At 44.3% G+C, this 22,014-nt stretch overlaps 4 protein-coding genes across 4 annotated transcripts; 1 reads left to right on the forward strand and 3 right to left on the reverse strand.

Moving 5' to 3' along the window:
- Positions 1–1,199: 1,199 nt before the first annotated feature.
- On the reverse strand, positions 1,200–5,867 carry LOC306707309 (olfactomedin-4-like; the record flags this gene model as incomplete). Its single annotated transcript, XM_079174702.1, is given in 6 exon segments — positions 1,200–1,606; positions 1,609–1,690; positions 2,995–3,141; positions 3,233–3,445; positions 5,447–5,588; positions 5,782–5,867. Coding segments are annotated over 6 exon segments (1,077 nt in total).
- A 50-nt stretch (positions 5,868–5,917) lies between these two features.
- lrrc74a (leucine rich repeat containing 74A) lies at positions 5,918–10,692 on the reverse strand (the record flags this gene model as incomplete). The annotated part of the gene is made up of 14 exons (XM_079174703.1): positions 5,918–6,162; positions 7,012–7,577; positions 7,819–7,904; positions 8,123–8,227; positions 8,400–8,543; positions 8,747–8,842; positions 8,933–9,127; positions 9,200–9,285; positions 9,403–9,484; positions 9,631–9,680; positions 9,868–9,961; positions 10,053–10,160; positions 10,237–10,412; positions 10,590–10,692. The coding sequence occupies 14 exons, from the start codon at positions 10,690–10,692 to the stop codon at positions 5,918–5,920; spliced, it is 2,136 nt and encodes a 711-aa protein (XP_079030829.1).
- A 539-nt stretch (positions 10,693–11,231) lies between these two features.
- angel1 (angel homolog 1) lies at positions 11,232–15,269 on the forward strand (the record flags this gene model as incomplete). Its single annotated transcript, XM_079174262.1, has 10 exons — positions 11,232–11,298; positions 11,817–12,692; positions 12,784–13,007; positions 13,137–13,206; positions 13,283–13,725; positions 13,855–13,990; positions 14,131–14,241; positions 14,328–14,361; positions 14,473–14,636; positions 14,711–15,269. The coding sequence occupies 10 exons, from the start codon at positions 11,232–11,234 to the stop codon at positions 14,866–14,868; spliced, it is 2,283 nt and encodes a 760-aa protein (XP_079030388.1). The 3' UTR covers positions 14,869–15,269.
- Positions 15,270–18,037: 2,768 nt separating this feature from the next.
- Positions 18,038–21,054, reverse strand: vash1 (vasohibin 1; the record flags this gene model as incomplete). The annotated part of the gene is made up of 7 exons (XM_079174520.1): positions 18,038–18,110; positions 18,291–18,400; positions 18,922–19,303; positions 19,492–19,566; positions 19,810–19,866; positions 20,250–20,338; positions 20,833–21,054. 7 exons carry the CDS (start codon positions 21,052–21,054, stop codon positions 18,038–18,040), a joined length of 1,008 nt encoding a protein of 335 aa, XP_079030646.1.
- Positions 21,055–22,014: the final 960 nt, after the last annotated feature.

Raw genomic sequence — 22,014 nt, forward strand, 5'->3', positions numbered from 1 at the left:
TTGCTGACCCAAATTTTATAAATTTAAAAAATGTAATTTGTTTACATCATACAATTGTATTACCAGTCAGACAGGGAAGGCTAATGGTGACTAGAAAACCTCCCATTGATGTAAAATATGATCTGTTCAAATGCTCTGAATTTGGCTACAGCCTGAACCACAAACATCACACACACACACACACCCCTCATCCTGGCTACAGTCATGGAGGCGACATCATCTAAGGAGTGTTATGAAACACACAAAGCCATCTTCAGTCTCCTCCATCACCATCTTCTCCACATGCACTGCCATAGCTAAAGAGTTAGCATTCACAATGATAAATAAATGGACAAATAGCTTAGAAAACAGACACAGATACACACACACACACACACACACACACACACACACACACACACACTGTACCTGATGTGAGGCGAGCATGCCCTGGACCCTCCACCCTCCACCCGCAGCAGCAGCATCAGCAGCGGCAGCAGCAGCCGTGTCTTCAGCAGCCTGAACACTCTCCTCTCAGGAGCAGGAGAGGAGGACGGAGCTCAGGCGAGGCTGCCGATTGGCTGAGCGTGATGTCACTTTAGGGTACCATTTCACACAAGGCGCTCACTTCCCCCCCTCTCATCCTGACAGATGCTGGTCGATTTAAAGAGACAGTACGGTTTTTGTGTACACTAACTGAAGGCCATTTTCCACCCTGACTTTTTCTTCCAAAATGGACTGTGTTTTGCTTTTTATTGTTGACTATTGTCCCATATGAAAATTGCTAAATTTATAAACTTATTACTAGTTACAGCATTTCTCTGATGTCTCCCATCCATTATGAATGGAAGGATCACCCTGCCCAGAATCCATAATCTGCTGGTGCCCAGTACCAGATGGAGCCAGGCTCCAGTCACAGCACAAAGGAGAGTCCTTACCCCCCAAGGGAGGGCCGGTTTACAGAAGGGGGTGGAAGCTCCAGCACGGAGCAGGATGTTAGGAGAGGAGGGGGGGGGGGGGGGGCCTGAGATGTATCAGCTGCTGCAACCTTATCCAAAAAGAAGGAAGGGAGGGGTCTGGTTTAGTTTAATGATTACTTCACACCCTTTCTCAAATGTTCATTCAGTCACACTTTATTTTGCACCCTGACACATAAATTGAAACAAAAAAGGACAACTCGTATACGAATGCTCAATATTGATTTTCACAGAGCGGAGGGATCAGTCTTTGTTAAACCTCACATTGTAGGACGCATAATAGCCATTGTTGTACATGTAAAGCCTCTGATCAGTGGGATTGTGGTGCAGGTTGACAAATTTCTCCTGGAAATTCTGAAGGGGAATACTCGTGTATCGCTCCTCTCCAGTCTTGGTGTCATATGAGTAATAGATCTCCTCCGTCTTCAGATCTCCTGGCCTGATGGCATACACTACTCCACACACCATGAAAGCATCCCCTACTCGAGGCTTGAACGCACTAGTGGTCCATTCATCCTCAATACCGAATGATTTGTCATTTATCTTAGCGACCGCAATTTTACCCTTGTGCTCCTCTGTGGCATACACTACCCACAATCCTTTCTCATCAGCTGAAAAGTCCAGATACTGGTTTGGCGAATAAGTGTAGGTCTGTCACTTGCTTTTGGGATTTGTCGGTGACTATAAACAGAGGAGGTCAGATTTAATTTGGACATTCTGACTGGGTTGGCAGCCTGTTAATATAACGTTATCATGGACAACATAAATATTACCATTGCCTTCGTACCCTTGTGGCAAACCGTGGTGTGTGAAGGAGGCTCTTTCAATGAGTTTGTCGTAGTTTTAGTTTATTTACTCACTAACAAAAGTTGTCATGACACTGAACCTGAAAAAAATCAGGTACTTTTAAAGACACTACTTTGCGAGTGAGAGCATGGTGCTAACTTCAAAAAAATTACAAACACAATGAAGTGTTTCAGAATCAGTATATTTGACAAAAAAGGCAGCACTTTGACACTTGTAATATAATGTTTTTATGTGAAGTTTTTCCTCTTGATTTTACTTCATATCTCATATGATGTGACACAAACATAGGAAGAACTTCCTTCCTATTGTCATGATGCTTGGCACCAACATGTGCAACGAAGCGGTTTTGTATTCAGAGTTTCCTAAATTAGTATGCTTCAACTGAGGAGCAGAAATACAAAGGTACTTTCACAAGACATGTGATAGTTGATTTTCAATTTTGTATTTTGATTAGCTGGGGCTGAAGGGTAATTGGTTCAATATTAATCTCAAACTTTCATTACACCCTGGACTTATTCTTGATTCATCCTGTCCTCCAGATTGGAAAAGCAGACACGAGCATCGTTTCTCTTTTGTTCGAGCAGCACAGAACAATAGCTGCATGTTGACCGTGACACTCTGAAGTAAAGATACAGTGACTGATTATCACAGTCTGCTGCAGCAACCTTTGTACTTGATTTTATATCTTTAACATATTGTGTATCTGTTCTTTTGATTCTGTCGAGGTTAAAGTGTTTGTGTGTGGCACATGGACATCAGCTCTGGCAGTCCCCACAATTCAATCATTATTCAATTGGATTTATAAGCCTGCTGTACCTACTGTCCAATGTCAAATGTACAACTACATTAGATTGACGAGTGGGAATCTGCCTTATGTCTTTGTTCATTTTAAAATCTGATCATGACACAGTATTGCCGTACAGTTTATATATTTTTTTCCATGGTAACAACTTCATTGATGCCACATTGGATTGAGCACACTGGATCTTACTTTCATTAGTTTATATTTTCATTTAGTTGTTTCATTTGATTACCTGAACTAATCTTCAATCATGCCGTTTTTGCCTTATTTTATGGCTCCGTAACTTTGTAATATTATTATTCATATGCCTAAAAAGTTATCTAAGTTCACACAATTTGAATGCTTCAGTTTGATTTTATTCAGGAAAAGACGTGTGATTGCAGTTGCCTCAATATCTGATTTTTAGACTATCATCTTTTGACTGGTTACCGTACTGATATCTGGCTTGATGAAATCCTGCTCCTTCTGGCACTCCTCCAGCTTCTTCTGCAGCTTAGCGAACTCAAAGCAGATCACCTCCAGGTTGCTCTTGTCGTAAGTCTCCAGTTGGTTCACGATGAGAGTCATGTTGCGGATCTGTGAATAAACACATTCACCAAATGAAACTATTCTAATTATGAAGAAAGTGGCATTGTTTGCAAGTAGGTTATAACAATGGCTCTTTCACCTCAGTATACAGACTGTCAAACATGGGCGAGGAGGAGTTGAGGGAGTCTTTGAGCTGAGACACCAGAACCTCAAACTCTCTGAGCTCAGTCCTGAGCAGCTCAAAGTCCAGTTTGATGTAGCTGTCAGGACTGCTCTCCAGCATGGCCACTCTGAGAGTCAGCTCCACCAACTCCTTCAAGTAGACTTCCAACAGACCCTCATAACCTACCATCTAAAAGAGTGAAGGAACACAAATCAGCATGACGATGTTTCACCAAAAAACCAGCAGCAGCGGCAGAATGGGCAGCATCATGTCTCAGTCTACGTCTCAAGTGTGTCCTCTGTGTCCTGATCACAGGGCTTTTAAAGACAGCTCTTATCACATCATCATAAACATCTTCTCTCTTCCCATAGTGTTATTTGAGTTGTCTGGAACTTCAACGCAAGGACAGATGTTCATTCACAAGTACCTCGTGACTTTATGGCATTATCCTTGTTTGCTCACAATATCTTGACGAATCTGCCGCGTCAGATGGAGGCACCTTGATATGTGTATGGCCTGTTAACTGAGTGTTGCATATGTTAATAGAAAGAAGTCATCATGTCAACAGGCTTATTAAATTAAATTGAATCCAAATCAATTTTAGTTAGGAATCATTCTCAACAGAGCCTAGTCATAGTCATCCTTTTAAAAGTCAGTTCTCACTGTATTGTGAATGAAAGAATGAAATAGTTTTTTTTGTATTGTTTCTTTATTCACATGGTTACTTGCATAATGCATGTGACCTGAGTGGTGCCTTTGAACAGCGAAGGAGATACTGTGCCACAAGGGAGCAAGTTGTGAGTGAAATGCTGACTCAAACACCAGGGAGTCACCAGGCATGAGTCATTTTTAACCACTTCTGTAACAACACTGAAAGAAAAGATACAGTTGTAAAGAGAAAAGTTTGCAGGTATGACAGTTCTAAACATGAAACTGTAAAATTGGATCTCTGATATGAAAAGCAAAAATGTTGAGGAATTCAATGATCATGTAAACAAAAATAACTGAAAATACATCATCTGTTTTAATCAGAAATGACAGTGGGTGATCCCTCTCCAAATATTGCATTTATCTGCATGTCCCTCTACATCTGCGTCTACATAGAGCCAGGTGACAAACTAACATGATAGGCCACTGAATGGTTTGATGAGCTCAATAGGCCTTTTTAACAGCCGACATTATGACAGGTGTAATGAGTTTATTAATTATGGGTGCATCACATTCAGGTGTGCTTGTCTCTGTTATTGCGCACGCTGGCTCACTGGAACAGCTTACTGGGACTTTTACTGAGTATTAGAAGTTAAGGATTTATTATTTTCTAATGTTCTTGTTGTGTCTTTTGTCTGTCAAACAGTTTTTTCTCCCCAGCAGACATGTTGACTTGTCATTGGAGGAAAAGCACAGGTGTTACTGATAACAATCATGATGGCTCTGTTCTATTCAGGTGAAGATCAGAGCCAGTAAGTCATGACAGTGTGACATTAAGCCAGTGTGGACAATACCAGGATGCTAATGCTGAAGCAGTTATATTATTTACATCAGGGCTTTTACTATTCATACATGTCAAGATGCTTCTGTGAAAAAGGTCCATTGCACAGCTGTATGCATTTTAGAAAAATGCTCTGTATTATGTTGCGATACACCAGTGTAGCTACTTTTGGGAAACAACATGGCTGCAGACTGAAAATGTGTAGTTTGTATATGCATCAGAAAAACAACCTCTAATGGAAATAAATTCCTCCTCTTGTATGGATGTTTATGGAAGTTACTTGTAATGTTTCAATCAAGTAAATGGGAAAACATGCCTTTAAAGTTTAATTTTCCATTATAAATGAGAACCCAGCTCAGCGTGTCTACTTTCTCTCAGTGTCAGAAACTTGCAAATGGCACCAGAATGAGTGGATAAAGTGAGCGTGGTGAATAAATAGAAGCTGTAGTCTCTTTATTTATACACTTTATTCATAAGGACACACTTTACACTTCTGTAATGCTTGAGATCATTTATGAGCAATCAAGAAGAAGTAGAATTGAAGCAGTTCATGAAGTACAAGAAGAGAAAGAGAGATACAGTCATTGCTTCATTCATAAGATGTGATACTTCAGTAAGTCACATATACTGACTTAGGACAGGAGAAATGGTGGTTCCACAGTGGCTTTAGCAGTGTGGTTGAACCACAGATGGTAGTTTACATAGTAGCCATCATTGTACATGTAGAGCTTCTGGTCAGTGGGATTGTATTTCAGGTTGGAAAACGTATCCTGGAACCTCTCGAAGGGAACACTGTCGTAGCTCTCTTGTTTGGTTTTGGTGTCAAACTTGTAAAATATCTGACTGCACACAGAACGCCACACACCATTGCTCACTCCTGGTTTGTAGACACTAGTCTGCCATTCCTCCTCAACCCCAAAAGAAGGCTTGTCCATTTTAGAGAAAACGAATGCAAGTCCAAAAAGGGCTCAGATTTAGATATGGATATCACTTTAAACCAGTGGTCACCAACCTTTTTAAGCCCAAGATCCCTGACCTCTGCCTTGGTGACAGGCAAGATCTGCACTTTGAGGTGTCGAAGTCGGTCAGTGTACCAGGGGGCGGAGTGGGTGAAGGAGACATGTTTGGATTTTTTGGGGGCGATGACGTCAAGACAGGAGGAGAGTGCATCATTATAGTAAGGGGGAGGCAGTCGAAATAGGGGCAGAGGCAGAGACGGTGGCAGCCAAGGTGGAGGAGAGCGAGGGGATGTTGATGGACTTGATGTTCCAGAATGTTATGGTGCGATTCTGCTTAACATGGGGGGTGGGGATGTCTATGTCCAAGGTGATAGCCAGGTGGTCAGAGATGGTGAGGTCGATGCTGGTTAGATTGCTGATGGTAATGCCAGAGGTGCAGACCAGGTCAAGTGTGTGTCCTTTTTTATGGGTGGGAAAGTCGACATGTTGGGTGATGTTGGAAGTAGTTGAAGTTGTCCAGGAGTTCTATAGAGGTTGTGGAGTCAGATGAGTCGACATGTATGTTAAAGTCACCAAGTAGCAGAATGGGTGGAGAGATGGTGCAGAGTTGTGTGAGAAATTCAGACAGATCAGAGGGGAAAGCAGGGTTAGGTTTTGGGGGGCGGTAAATGACTGCAGTAACCAGGGGTTTGGGACCAGGCAGTTTAAAGACAAGGTGTTCAAATGAGGAGGGAGCCGGGATGGTTATTGCACTTATGGTGATGTCTTTGCGAAAAATGTTGGCAATTCCACCACCACGCCCATGGTGGCGTGGCTTTTCCATGTATGAATATCCAGGGGGTGTGGTTTGGTTGAATATATATATATATATTTATATTTCCACACTTAGTATGTCTTTAAGGCCGGCAGGTGCGACGGTTGGTCATTCAATTCCTATGTAGGTCTACTAGTCTACAGAACTCCAACACATTGATCCATATGCAGTGTTTCCTCTAGATTTAGCCTACTCAGCAGTGGTAGATTATTATTATTACTGTTACTACTATTTCCTTGGTTAGCCTCAACGCAAGCACACACAAGTAGAGGCCCAGTGTTTAAAAGTGGTTCTTTAAACAAAATGAAGCACCCACCCAAATATTAAAAAAAAGTTTTAGTGCCATTAAGAAAGAAATAAGGGCTGACAGCAATGGAGATGGAACAATCAACACAAATCACTGCAAATATTGCATTCTGTATGTAGGCCTAAACCATTATACAGAGTTTTACAATCACTTGACAGTCGAACTCTTTGAGTCTTTAATCCTTACGTTTGGTGGTTTTCTTTTTCTTAACTTTCTTGGATTTGGCTTTAACCGCTGGCTGCTTGGCATCAAGAGCAGGCCTGGACCTGGTCAGGGGGTACGCAGTGGGGCTTAGCTTGCTGTAGCCCATCTCTGGATCGGAGCGTATACCCTGGGCAGAGATGGACTTGCCTGGAGTAGAGCGAGGGGAGTCATCCAACAGGTTAGGCTGTGAGTAGGAGCGCATGGCCGGCGAACTGGTGGGACGGTACGGCGTTGTGCCTCCTACCATGGGCAGGTGGACATGCTCATTGCTCAGATTAGTGACGGAATAGCGACTGCTGTTGGACATGACAATGTGGTGCCAAGAACTTAGAGGGGTGGCAGAGAAGTGCTGAGGGCCACTTGAATCCTCTCTGGCTCCTCCTGGAGATATGACTATTGAGCTGCTTGGTGTTACAGCCTCCACGGCGCTCTGGAAGGTCTTGAGGATGCGGTCGCTCTTCTGCTTCTCTTTCTTCTGACGGGACTCAACCTTCCTCAGTTGGCGGCGGTGATCCTTCATCATCTGTTTCCTTGTGTCTGCCAGTCCCCTGCACACAAACATCAGATAACGTCAGTCTTTTACGGCGTCATTCACGGTGAAGATCTAGACAAATTCCCAGCTCATATCTAGAACCTATTTGGTTCGACTACACCATCAATTTAACAACGATAGATCTGTAATCACTCGTCATCACTCAGTGTTTTGCAACAATAAACCTAACCTCACTCTGTGAAACAATTTAGAAGGCACACCTGATAGTGTGATCAAACAGCAGGAGACACGCTCACCTGTAGTCTACCTTTCCTGTCCTGTCACGATCAAGTCTCTGAATCAGCTCCTCAATCTGGTATCGATCCAAAGGAATACTTGATTGCTATCATGGTTTCACAGGACAGAAAGAAAAATCAGTTACACTAGTCCCCTACAGTATGGTTTTACTGTGTGTTGGTCAAGGATCAGCATCAGGAAAAGTTTGTGAAGAGCACTGGAAGAGAGCTAATCAGGCGTGATTTCAAAAGGTCAATTTCAGGGTCCTCTGCCCTGCAAATGTCACGGACTTGGCACAGTTCAAAACTATATTCATTTGGAAACCTGCACCGCCTTCCTGAAGTCAGCAACAGGGACTCGCATTGTGCCATCTTTGTCAATGTTCCTAAAGAAATCCCACAGGCGTAGTTTGCGTTGATCCAAATAATCCTTCAAAAACATTGGGAGAAGACATTTTGATTAAATAGATGTAGAACCAAGCAGGAAGCTTTACTAATTTGATATGTGAGTAAAACACTGATTCTATATATGAATATGAGACTATATTTTCATATGAAATGCTTTTGGGACTACTTATTCTCATTATGTGACCAAAACACACCTGGATGACTTTCATTGGATCAACAGGTTGCGGTGGCTTCTTGGCGATGAAGCCTCCTACTCCTCCAAACTGTACATCCAGACCAGGATGCTCCTGGCATGTAACCTCCAACAGATGCACAAATGTCTCATTTACCAGCACATTCTGGACAAAAGGTAAAACACAAGGATGGTGTTGACAAGAACAGGACACGCTCACTGTGCTTCATTTGATAGGGAAAAGATAGATTTCTTTAAACTGTGATCAAATGATGATATGACAGAACGGTCAGATCAGGGTGCCAGACAGACAGACAGACAGACAGACAGACAGACAGACAGACAGACAGTGGCGCCACAGTAACTCACACATATGTTGATCTCCTCCAAGGCAGTTCTAGGTGTGTTCTTCACCACATTAACCAGGGCCAGTGCTCCCTCTACTGTTAAAGAGTTGTAAGCCAGCTACAGGAGTGTACAAATAAACATCACCTTAAGAAGTACCTGCATCATACTGATGATGCATGTTAGGTTCACACAAGCACGTGCACCCACCAGTAGGACTCTGAGTGTGTCGTTGAACTCAAGACCCCTGCACAGCATGCCGACACCCTCATTGGTGATGCGGTTGTTGTCGAGGTTGAGGTGCACCAGGGTGTTGTTGAATTTTAGGGCCTCTCCCATGGCCAGAGCGCCCTCGTTACCAAAACCGTTCCATGATATGTCGAGGTGTGTTAACATCATATTCACCTAAACATGGAGGATGGGATCAGATGTCGTGTACCAAGTCGGCGATCAAATGGATCTCTTATTCAACCCTACCTTGAGTCCGGCGCAAAGAGCCACAGCCCCTTTCATTCTAAGATGGTTCCAGCTAAGATCCAGCACCTCAAGACCCTCGTTATTTGCTGTAGAAATGGAAGACTTCCGTGCTAATTCTTCTTGATCGGCATTACATTCACAGTGTAAAGCAATTAATTTGGTCACTTCTACAAAGACATTAAGATTAGTGAATTGTACCGTACCCAACAGTTGTCCCAACTGTTCCCCTCCTTTTCCACAAAACTCATTATGGCTCAGGTCTAGCTCCTTCATTCTGGAATTGGTCTACAGGTAAAAACATTAGCGACATAATGATTGCAAAAGTAACCAAAATAGCCTACAACTACTGAACAACCAACCACAACTAAGATGTCATTTGTCATGTAAGGCTTAAAGGTAAGAGTTTGGATAACTGATTATTAATCACTTACCAACAGAGCATCTACAAAATATTTTGCATCATCATCAGTAAATCCATTTCCTGTTGGGACAAAATATGAAATGTATAAATATATAGGATAAGTTTACTAATGAATAAAACATAGTAATCCCATAACAGACTTAATTTTCTAATCTAGTGGGAAATTGTTTTCTTTCCCATCTTCCCATCATTGTGTCCGGCCTGATCTGGTCACAGTACATCACCTGTTAATGTTACCTGGAATTACCTGAAAGTTTGATAGATTTTAATGAAATGTTGTCCAGCAACACTTTAGCCACATGCTCAGCTCCTGCAGACTTCAGGTAGTTGTTGGACAAATCCTGAAAGTGAAGCAGATGGTGGTACAGTATACGCTGCATACTCTCTGCAAGCTCTTGTGCCCTCTAGTGGTAGGTTTGCAGTCCGACATACCAGGTGCTGCATGGTGAAATTAGCCCTCAGCATCTCCACAAGGTATTTGGCTCCCTCCGCTTGAATGTGATTGTCTGCCAGTTCCAGATTGTTGATATGCATATCAGCCTAAATACAAAGAGCTTATCAGAAATATTCTATTTTTTTTTTGTCTGCACTTAATAACATAGCATTTTAAACTTACCACTAAAGCAATAGCAAGCGCCTTACACCCCAAAGGTCCCAGCCCATGGTGGCTGAGGGCCATGGTTGTAGACTCATAGTTTCGTATAAAGTAGGAGACTGGCACGACACCCACCAGCTTGCAGGCCTGGAGGTACACTTCAGGTATAGACATCTCCTTGTCGCTCTCCTCTTTTTCTGGATATGAGTAAGCCCATATGAGTAAGTGGCAGTAACTTGTCAAAACAAGACATTTATTTGCATTGTTTTTGGAATGAATTCATATCAAATTTACAGCTTTACAGTACGAACCGCAAAGTGGCTTATACTGTCTTTACCCAACAATTAATCCAAGAATGAGTTTAATGTACTTACCATCCGAGTCCAAGTCTGTGTCAAACTCATCCTCCATGTCCTGCGGTTGAGTTGGGGATAGACAATCTTTTAAGCAGAGGGACTCAAAAGACAGTGTTGACATTGCTGAATGCTGTCAGAGCCTGTGTCCTGTTTGAAACCACTTCCCAGATCCAAAGGGAATACAGTCGTCTGGTTATTTGTTCACTTATTCCCGTGTTTACTGTATGGGCTAGCAGCACAGAGGAATGAAATAGGCCTGTGCTGTCCAGCAGGTAATTCTACCCCTCAGGTAACGTTTCATGTGTAGTGACATCAACAATTTATGCCTTTGTGTGGTTACAATGTTGTGTTTCTTTAGCAACACTAAGCAAAACTGTAAGTAGGCTACAGCATGACACAGTGGGCCTATGTGAAATGATGTGGTTTGAAGCATGGGGTTTAAAGTAAAGTGGCATTTTATAGGATGTAGTACATTATCATATTGTCTTATTTTATAGAATGCTGAGTTTTTAAAATGTTTAGTTGATTAAGAGATTAAGAACATTAATTTACAAAAACATCCACGGGGAAACCACACCAGTAACATTTGACTTGCGACCCTTCACCTTTCTCGCCACTACCAACTTCAGAACGCGCATGCGCTAATATCACTACGGAAACATGATTGCCAGTCTGTTGTATTATGCGCTCTACCCACTGTCACGCTACGTGGCTGGTCGACACTCAGGTAAGTCTTGCAGTACGTTTTCGTGCAAGGGTTCATGTTTTAAAAGTGCCAGTGTCACGATATGTATTTCTGTTGAGTAGCTTTTGGGAGCTAACAGTTGCTAACGGTAAGTTTGTCTCGACATTTGCTGGCGCGAGAGTTATTTTGGTCACTGAAACTTAAACGTGTTGTGACACTTTTCTACTGGTTCCCTAGTGTGAGCTACTAGTTCCTCCTTTGTGAAAACGGAAACTTAAGGCACATTATCTTATTGCCATTGTGCTAACTTTGACTTGTGAAAACTTGTTAGCTTGCACCTGTTTTTTTTAGCTTGCACTTGCGTCCCTCATGACGTCACAACGCCCCACGTGTGACTGTTTTGCTGTGTAGTTTTGGTTCAGTAAGATAGATTTATTTGTCGCATTTAACAGTGTTCTTCATATCTTGACAAAATGTAATGACACAAAGCTAAAGAGCTCAGTGTGTTTCAGCTTAGTATGAATGCATCAGTGTATTCTGACACTAACCTTGTCTTCTAGAGGCCTCGAAGAAGCGTCTCCCTCCTGCACGGGTTAATGGCAAGGCAGTGTGGGATGGTGGTACTGTCACAACCAGAGGGGTCACCCAGTTTCAGAAAGCCCTGCTGGACCAGGGGCTCAGCCCAAGCAGTGGGATGGAGGGAGAGACGAAAGAAAGGATGAAGGAACCCAGAGGCCCAGAAAAGGAAGATGATACGAGGCCCAAAGAACAGCTTGTGGCCGTCCTGCATGAAGAAACAGAGAACGGGGCCGCGTCAACGATGAGTGAGGTGAAATCTACAGAAGCAGGGACAAGAAGTGGACTGCAGCAAGACAAAGCGGAAGCTCCCGAGCAAAAAGTCGGTGAAATAACTATTCACCATGAGGTGCTCCAGATGATGCAAAATACAGAGGACATTAGTCCAGAAAAAGCTATTGGGGCACAATTAGAGTGCCTGCAAAAGGAGGACGGCATGGAAGAAACCACCAGTCCAGTGCAGGACAAAGTAAAGATGCTAAGCTTGGAAGAGTCAGTAATTCCAGCTGAGCAAAGGAGACAAGAAACTACCGATCCAGTACAGCAACAACTTCAGATACCAAGCGCAGACGAGTCGACGACTCCGGCTAAAAGTGCAGCTGGAGGAACCGAGTGCTGGGATGAATATTGGGCTCCGACTGCTGATGAAGCGCATGGTGGGGAAAGCGGCTCTGAGCTGTCATTGTCCTGCCTTCTCTCTAACACTCAAAGCCACCTTAAACCCAACGGGCAGCATGATACGCAATCTAGCTGGCACTTTCCTGCAGGACCTGGCCTGGCCGAAGAGGTGCACTGCCCACTGTGGCAATTTCCTGTCGCGAGCTATTACCCTCCAATAGAGCTGACCGTTCCATTTGAAGGTGAGACTCCGATATCTCCCTTTAACCATTGGTTAAACTTTCAGCTGTTTATTTGCACAGACTTGTGTGTATCTGCTTGTTTTCCGCCCAGTGATGTGGAGAGTATGGGAGGAGACGGATGAGAGCGCCGCTGCAGCAGAGCCCTTGCCGTTCACCAAGGCCTCCATGGACTTCACTGTGATGTCCTACAACATCCTCGCTCAGGACCTACTAGAGGCCAATCAGGAGCTGTACACACACTGCCCCCTGGAGGTGCTCGACTGGAGCTACCGCTGCAGCCTGCTCCTAGAGGAAATACAGAAATGGGAACCAGATGTGAGTCGAGTGCCGGCTGATGCTGTGCATTTCTCTTCTGTTTCATTCATAAATGCAGACCAGAGACATTTTGAATTGCAATCCTCAGGTGCCCACTGGTGAGTTTTGTGTTTTTCTCTGGTGTTTTAGATTCTGTGTCTCCAAGAAGTTCAGGAGGACCACTACAATGAGCAACTGCACCCGGTCCTGTCTCATATGGGTAAGTCATCAGTGAAAACACAGTGTAACAGCCATGTTGGATTACATGTATCGTCTCTTCCATGTTGTCGCTCCAGGCTACACCTGCGTGTTCAAGCGGCGTACGGGGAACCAGACGGACGGCTGTGCTACGTGCTACCGTAGCGGTTGCTTCTCTGAAGTGTCGGTCACCGCGCTGGAGTTCTTCAGGCCTGACACAGGGCTGCTGGACCGGCACAACGTGGGCATTGTTTTGTTGCTTCGGCCAGTGGTCATCAAGGGGTCAGAAGTCAAGGCGAAGGGCCTCCCCCTGTGCGTGGCCAACACCCACCTGCTCTTCAACCCCAGGAGGGGGGATGTGAAGCTGGCTCAGCTCGCCATAATGCTGGCAGAAATCGACCGCGTCGTCAAATCCTGTAAGGCCGAAGGCGAAGACTGTAACCTTATATTGTGCGGGGACTTTAACGCCGTCTCCCAAATGTCTCTTTACCAGCTGATCACCACCGGCAAGCTCTACATCCAGGGTCTACCAACATGGATGGTGAGACTTAAACACTGCAAAGAATAACTGTTCAGTAAATCAGTTTGTTTCAGTTTTTTTAATTAGTTTTTTTTAATCCATGATGCTTGCAGGATTTCCCTCTTTAACCATGTATGTATTCACCAACAGGTATCAGGTCAAGAGGACCAGTCACAAAACAGCCATTGTCACAGACTGTATGCCCCCCTGTGGCCCAGCTCGCTAGGAATCACTGACAGCTGCCAGTACACAACAGCTGACGACATGTTGAAGAGTCAGAAATCAGGTCATTGTTTGAAGCTGTGGCATTTTAGTTTTGTACCTATTGTAGTTTTTGTAATCTTGAGCCATGGAATGAGTTTCAGTCTTTTGTGTTTCATCTCCACTCACCTCACTTCCTGTCCTGTATTTCTTCTTCTTGTGTAGGAAAACATCAGTACAGCCACGACTTCATGCGGCAGCTGCGCTTCTGTCCAGCCGCGTGCGTCCGTCCTCTGGACTTAGAGCCGATCCCAGGAGTGACAGACAACACACCAGGTACATGCTTACAGTACCAAAAACCACAACGTCACTTTTTACCGTAATGGTTTGAATATCGGAGTCTTCTCTCTTTTAATGCACAGACGCTTCAAGGGGAAGTCAACCGGATGATAAAAGGTGAGCTTACCTTGGGTGATGTACAAAACAAGAAGATATAAAAAAAGGGAGAGTAAAGGATCAGTTAGGTGGAATTGTGATGCGATTTTAGTCACAAGTTTTGTGTCACAGGTTCAGACACACCATCAGGCATCGGTTAGACCTGGAGTCCGTCTACAAACACATTCTTCCGGGCTTTGGCAATCCAGAAGTCACGACCCTGCATTCTGAAGGCGGAGCTACTGTGGACTACATCTTCTACACCCCGAGACGCATCTTAACCTGTGATCAAAGCGGTATGAGGACATGACACAAAAGACGGCGTTGCAGCTCTACTGTATATAACTTGTTGTTCTTCTTTTTTTCTCAGCTGGTGACTTTGTGAGTGCGGGTCTGAAGCTGATTGGTTCTCTCTCCCTCCTATCGGAGGATGTCTTGTGGTCAATGAGGGGCTTGCCCAATCACATGTTCCCCTCCGACCATCTCAGTCTTTTGGCCAAGTTCCAGCTGGACCTGAATGCTGCATGATGGGAAAGACTGGGTGAACTCAAAGTGATGTCAGAGGATGAGCATGTTTCCGTTGAAATGGTTCAGGAGTTGCTCCGTTTTGCTATTTTTGTTTGTGTTTTTGTCATTTTGAATACCATAACGTATGGTTCACTCCTTGCACCAAAGGCTCATAGCTTCCTAACTGAATGGAAGTTAATATTTTTGTTCAAAAAGGGCCAGAAAAAAAGAATGTATGCCAATGGATGTTGTCTTGTTCCACATGGTTCTCCTCAGATAAACGACGAAGAGATAATGCACTGACCTGTTCAGCTGCTCTTTCGCTTTTTTAATTTATTTTAAACCTAATTTTCAGAGAGCGAGTTATATTTCTGATTGAGTCAGTAATATTTTTTTCAGATGGTAAAAATATAGAATAAATATTTTCCATTATCTTGTGGCTCCTTGGTGATCTTTTGTTTGCTCTTCAACACATTACAGAAATTAGTCTGCCTCCAGCCATGCGTAGCTCTTTCCCAGAGTTATAATGCATCCAGCAGCATTAACTCCTCCGGTTGGATGTCTGGCTTCCTGTGTATCCTGCCTGGCCTGGTGCTGAGACAGAGACCTGAATGCCGGCTCTGCCCCTCCCATCCTACTACACTTAGGTAGTCGGGTGTTCAGGGAAAAGATGTCTGGCTGATGCGTGAATGAATAATTCATTTCGAAAGTCGAGTGTTCATGCATGATGGGGCTCAGTAAGAGCTTTGTGTATGTGTGGGCTATAAAATGTCTGCAGAGGTGATTACCATCAGTAGCACGTCTTTCACCCGCCCCTCACTCATTCTTGTCAATGCAAATATATTTGCCATATGCCGTAATACAATCATCCATGGACAGTTAAAAACTTTAATGTCTAGAGGAATCCGATTGTCTTTCTTCCCCCCGTGGCATCAAATGCACCCAAGTATGCATCAAAGTAAACAAAGGAGGTCAGTAGGTTTTGTTCTTCCCAAATGGGTCATCCTGCCTTCTGTTTCTAGATCCTACAAACACTGGTGGACAAGGTGTTTCACATCTGGAATCCACTGGAAGGGGGGAGGGTTTGTTTATCTGAGCCACAATATTAACAAACGCTTGTTTGAAGTAGCTCTTTTACACAAATCTCTCCCCTTCCACGTGATAGTGGTTCTACAGTAGTGCATCGTAACATGACAGTATTTCCCTCTCACATGCAGCCCTTTGTGAGTTACATCATCGGCCTGCACGTTAAAGTGGCTCCTTGCTAACTGGGTTTCACTCACTGTAGCTGCCATTAGGGCTTCTTAGCTGATTGCTGTGTGAGGTGGACTTGCATCCATCCACTCGGGTATCCATTAAACAGCAGGATCCCTGAACATGAGCACACATGCTGCCAGCATACTACAGCTATTCCTTGATTACTTGATAGGGCTGCAGAAGCACATCAACAATATAACGGATGGAATGATAATGGCAAACAATGACAAAAGACCTACTTTTGTTTACATCGTTTGAAAGATGTTCTGAGATCTAGAAGGTGAACACACTGCCCCACTTGTTCTGACTCAAGTGTTTTAAGTCAGTGTTGTGCTGCACTCTGAAGCGCATTCTTCCCTTATATGGAGTTGTTGGTGTTAAGTTTCCTTTGTATAAACCAAACAGGAAGTGTTAAGAGATCCCCCCTCAGAGTCTGCTCTCCTCATCATTTGCCTTGGTGCCAAAATCTGCCCTTCAACAGAGGACACTGTCTGCTCAGTTTGAGCTATTGGTCAGCAATAAACTGGCACCATTCCCCGTCCTGACAACTAATTACAGCATACTTACTGATTAATCACTGCATTTTTCAGACCACGGCTGCTTAAAAAACAAATGAATTTGTTAAAAAAAAACACGACTATTATCACAAAATGTAATCAGAGAACAAAAATGTGTTTGTCACAATCCTTGTGACCCTTTAATGTGATCCTATAAATGAACAGTCTTTTGGTACAAAATGATTGTGTAGCACTAAAATGAAAATTGGACAACACCTACTGTACACATAAAAATGTTGGCTGTGGCAACATATTCCCAAGTGTGTGGTAAATATTGGTCTACTGGTGATCGCCAACACTGAAGGAAGTATAAAATGACAGAATTTACAGTAAAAACAAATACAAAAATGCAGATAAAAGTGCTGTAAACAAACTTCTTTACACCTTAGCCTAAATGGAAGTCACACCACCGAAGTCGAGAAAAATACCAGATAAACGTTGCTACAAATAAAAGTTAGAAACAATGTATATATAAAGCAGTTATACATCGACTTCTCGTCACTCATCAGTCAGCTGCGTTGCTTGGTTTTTATATTCATCCGCCAGAATAACTCCTGTTTCTCATATTATCACGCTACAGATGACTTAAACACTCTTAAACATACTTTTGTATATTGTGTGTTCAATCCCATATTCAGTCTTTATAAGGTCAATAGCATGCTAAACGTGCTAGCATTTGGACATTAGATAAAAACGGTCTCGCACAATTCGCTTTCATTCGCCTCCAGCATTTCGGAAGAGCAGAGTTTGCACTGCTTTGTGTTTAGTTAAGACGGTGAGAATAATGGGGTGGATATCAAAAAAGTCTGTTTCTTCTCTTTGAGTTTTCATACAAGGCACGAGGGCAGTGGTTTGCAAACTAGTCACTACACAAGCAATTGCTGCCCAGCAGAGCCTAAAGTGGATTTAAAACGACATGACATGTATTTGCACACTTACAGTACGACGATACAGATTGCAGAAGAGTTTTTGTTGAACACAACACCGCGGAAAAGCTATGATATGTCCAGCAGCACGTTTTTACACTTGAGTGGTAGAGAGTCATATTTTAAGTTAAGTTCTTAAAACTCTGCAGCTACTTAAAAATGTTTACAATGTGCTGCACTTTTGTTCCCTTTTCATAATTTGGGAACGTTGCCAGCACCAATTACTACGCGCAGCAACCGCTCCAGAAAAAGCCTCTTGACAGCGTGGATGGAGGGAAGCTGAATGAGGCATTTGTTTTTGAGAGGGAAAGTTGCTGGCGACCTATTCAACAATGCGTCCCGTGAATAGGACAGTGTGTGCGAAGACTTGAGCCTCGGAGGAAAACCAGTGGCCCCTGTGTAACAAAGTGTGTCGGTACCTTGTAACTTTTACAAGCACGCTAAAGTTCTTCAGACTCGAATCTGGTATCCGTTCATGTCTGCGGCCGATTTCTGCTCCAAAACCTTCTTCTCTCCGGAGGGACTGCAACAGAACAGACACAAATATGTGTGACACGTTGAGTTTTAGTCATACAAGAAGGGAACTGTCACTAATTCATGAACTGCTTCTCTTTTGCACGAGAAACATTGTGTCTAAACATTTCACATTAACGGCTATATATATGTATTTTCAGTGAAGAGCAGAACAAAGGATCAAGCATACCGTCTCTCAACGCGGCTGATCCTGCGTATGGGGCTGCTCGGCCCTCGGAGGGGTGAACCCATGCTGTTTCTCCTGTCTTTGGTGGGAGAGGGTGGTGCGGGCTTTCCTATCTGCAGACACACAAGACCACCTTCATCAGAATGACTCTAAAAGCTCCACAATGCAGGGGAATCAGCTGTGCTCGTGTCTCCGCTGCACACGGCTGAAGTCGGTCTTTATCGTTGATGCGACTGTGCAGAGCACTCGCTTTTAAAAAGATCAGCCACTTGATGGACTGGGCCGGCCGTGCGTGAAGCCCAGCAGAGCGGAGTCGAGCCGTCGCATTAGTTTTATTATACGCAGAGCTCAGCATCAAGGCTGCCTTCATCATGTCGGCGCGAGGGGCGATGAGAGAGCGTCGTTTGAGAGAAATCGCTCCTCAAATAGCCGGGTCAACTCTGTGTCACGCTGTATGAAGAGGCAGCACGTCAACAGGAATCTAATAAGCGGTTAAGGAGGGACAGCCCTTTATGCTGAGGACAAATTGCATTTATCATCATAGTCTCTAGTCCTGCAGGAGCTCCTCCAGCTTGTACAAGAAAATGAGACTTTCACAAATGCTTACGACAAGTCCACTACAGGTGTCCCCTACCTTCAGCCTCATGTCCCGGGTGTGTCTCTCCAGCTCCTTGCGTAGCTCCTCCTTGGTCAGCTTGTCTACGTCTAGTATGGAATGTTTCCAGTCAATCTGCTCCACGCTGTGGGGGTCGTGGGACACGTACTGGCCGATGCGGACCTTGCGCAGGGTGTGCCAATAGCCCCTGTAGGCTCCGTCGAAGTCCTGCACCAAGTCCATCAGGCTCCGGAACTCCAGGGGCTTGAACATGAGGTCCTCCCTCCGGCTGATGCCCAGCGCACCGAAGCGCCCCCCGCTGTGCACTCCCAGCACGATGTGGTGGAAGTGGATCCCTGAGAACTGAGACTGAAAGCTGAGGGGGAAGCGCTCCACACCGGGCATGTTGTTGGTGAGGTAACTGTACCGGAGGTGGGTCAAGGAAACGGAAAAAAAAGGACGTTTTGGAAAAGACAACGTACAATTAGTCCAGCCCCGTCCACAAACCATGTCTGGTCAAAGCACACGGTAAAACACAGATACAGTACAATCAGTAGATATCATAGCGTATACAGTGGCATGCAACATGACCCGCTGAAGTAAAGATACATCCCCAGGATCACCGCCTCCAGGCATTTGATTGGCAGAGCCTCCCGCGTCATCTCTTTAGCGATGTCCATCAACCTGTGCAGAACAATGGTTATTAACAGCTAAATCTAATAAAGCGAGGTCCAGAAAATTGTGTCCCGCTGGCTGCTGCTTGACGTTAGTTTCTACCCACAAAGCCCTGGGGCGATACAGCTGATCCACATGCATCAGGCATTAAGCCATTAGCACAGGCGGAACCATATCAATGGCAAAAACACCCTGTGACTGCTGCCATGAACTGGGGACCAGTCTTGGATAAAAGATAAAAAATATGCTTACGCAGTAAGAGGCCGGCTCTTCTTAATTTCAAAAAACTGTGTTCCAGTGTGATTGTACCTGTGAAGATACAGTTAAGGTCACAACATAACAGAGCAAAGTGCTATGGGTGGATACTTTGGATGGGGAGAGAATAGAAAACCATTTATAGTGCTTTGTGATATTCATAGGTTGTTGGTTAATTATGGATGAATTGTGTCTCCGACTGGAAGTCAAGCTTAATATAGAATAAAGTATCCAACAGTGGCCTACTTTCTTTTGTTTGTCCCACATTTATCAGTGTGGCAAAACAGAGGGTCAGTAGGATTCATGCAATTTAGTTTGCGCACTCCATTTGAGTATACAGTATATGATTGAAATATGTCTTTTCAAACACATTTAAATACATTCAATAATTACTGTGGTACAAACCAGCCAGTTGTACCAACTTAGTCAAAGGATACTGCAATTCCCTGATGTATTTCTGTATGGCTTCAAGGCGCTGGGGGATAGTGGTGGTAGGTTGGTATATAGGCACACTCGGCATTGGAATCTGTGGGACAGAGCATCCAAACAGCTGCATCACAAGCCCAACATTCATTGCAGCTGGAGAGTGTAGTCCTATGCGACCACGGTGCTGTTCTCCATTCGGCTAACTAACGGCAAGGGCGTTCTCATTGCTCTTTAACTACTCTCGTGACAAATGAATGAAGCGTATTGTTCTTCTGTGTCTAAAACATCCGTGGCGTGCAAATGCACTGTGCAGGGCAGAATAGACAAAACATGCATTGTATTTTACCACTGCCATGAAAAAAGGGTTAGGGTCACATTTGGGTGATATTTAATCACTTACAGTTGATTATTTGAAATTGATTGAGTGGCGTGCGGTCACGTGGGACTGCACAGTAACACTGTGACTCAACGTTTTCCCTCAACACACAGGTGTATGTTGTTTCTCCACCACGTGCTTCACCTGAGTGCACCCAGGTGCTCCCATCATGTACAACCAGCTGCAACTTCACACATGGAACACCTTAAACCCCTTACCTTGGGATGGTCGGCGTTCCCCTGGATCTCCTTCCCCAAAGCGTCTCCATTGGGGTGTATTCGAGCCACATGGCGCCACATCCTCTCCCAAGTCTCCTCGTCCACCGGAAGACCTCCTCTGTTCACATAGAAGGGCACCCCTCCATCCCTCAACTCCTCTTCGCCTTCGTCCTCCTGCTCCTCATCTCTCTGCTCCACTGAGCCCACGGCGGGCCTCAGCATCCCTCCTCCACCAGGAAGCCGAGGCACAGAAACAGTCCAGACTGATGCCCTGAACCCTTTCACTGGTTAATCAGCTTGCAGGTCTAAATAGGTTTCCACAACAGATGGCCAGCTCATGACATCAAGCAGCTTGTGCCTCAATTATAAAAAAGGACTAAGGGTGATCTCCTGTAATGAAAACTCACCCCCGTAGTTGATTTCCCCGGTGAAGTAGAAAAAATAATCCTTTTTTGGAATAAAGAATGACTTTGCTTTAACTATTCCGCTCTTTGGTCAAATCTAGAGGACCGGAGGCCATTCAATAATCACATATTCATGTCAATAAAATAAATTAAGACAGCAAGGTAATTTAGCCTTTAGGCGTGTCGCCTATTTTAATGACGATACTGTGAAAGTTCAACAATAAGCAAACAGAAGCTCGCCAGTGCAATGCTATCGCAGCCTGTAAGAGGATTGAGTCTGCAGACAACAAAGTATTAGAAATGACTAATTCCCTGTACCGTTAGAGGTCATCCACACCCCACATATCCAGCTAAATCTGGGCTGTTGGACGATCCCTCCACCTCGACACTCCTCAGACGTCCACTTCATCTCCGTTCCACCGAATCATTGCCTTCAGTCAGCCGGTGTTCCCCGGTTCATTGTTCATGCAGATGCTCCTGGGTTCAGTGGCTGCGGGTTGGATTCACTTCCAGCGAGCCACTCAGACACTCCCAGACCTGCGTCCACTGCGCATGCTCCGCGCCTTAGCGGATGATCTCAGCCGTGACAAATGCTGCATTCAGGTGCTCCCCCGTAAAGTGTTAATCCGAGATCCGCTTGTCGTTTATTCACATGCTCCAAGCGCGTTTTGGCTGTTGGCAGTGCAAACGCAACAGTGAAGTGTTTGGTGCTGCGGTGGACGGATGCATTTAAGTAAATGTAATATTTCTTAAAAGTGAAATAAAAACGATAAAAAGA

The sequence above is a fragment of the Pholis gunnellus genome (assembly GCF_910591455.1).
Source record: "Pholis gunnellus genome assembly, chromosome: 15".
Classification (NCBI taxonomy): domain Eukaryota; kingdom Metazoa; phylum Chordata; class Actinopteri; order Perciformes; family Pholidae; genus Pholis; species Pholis gunnellus.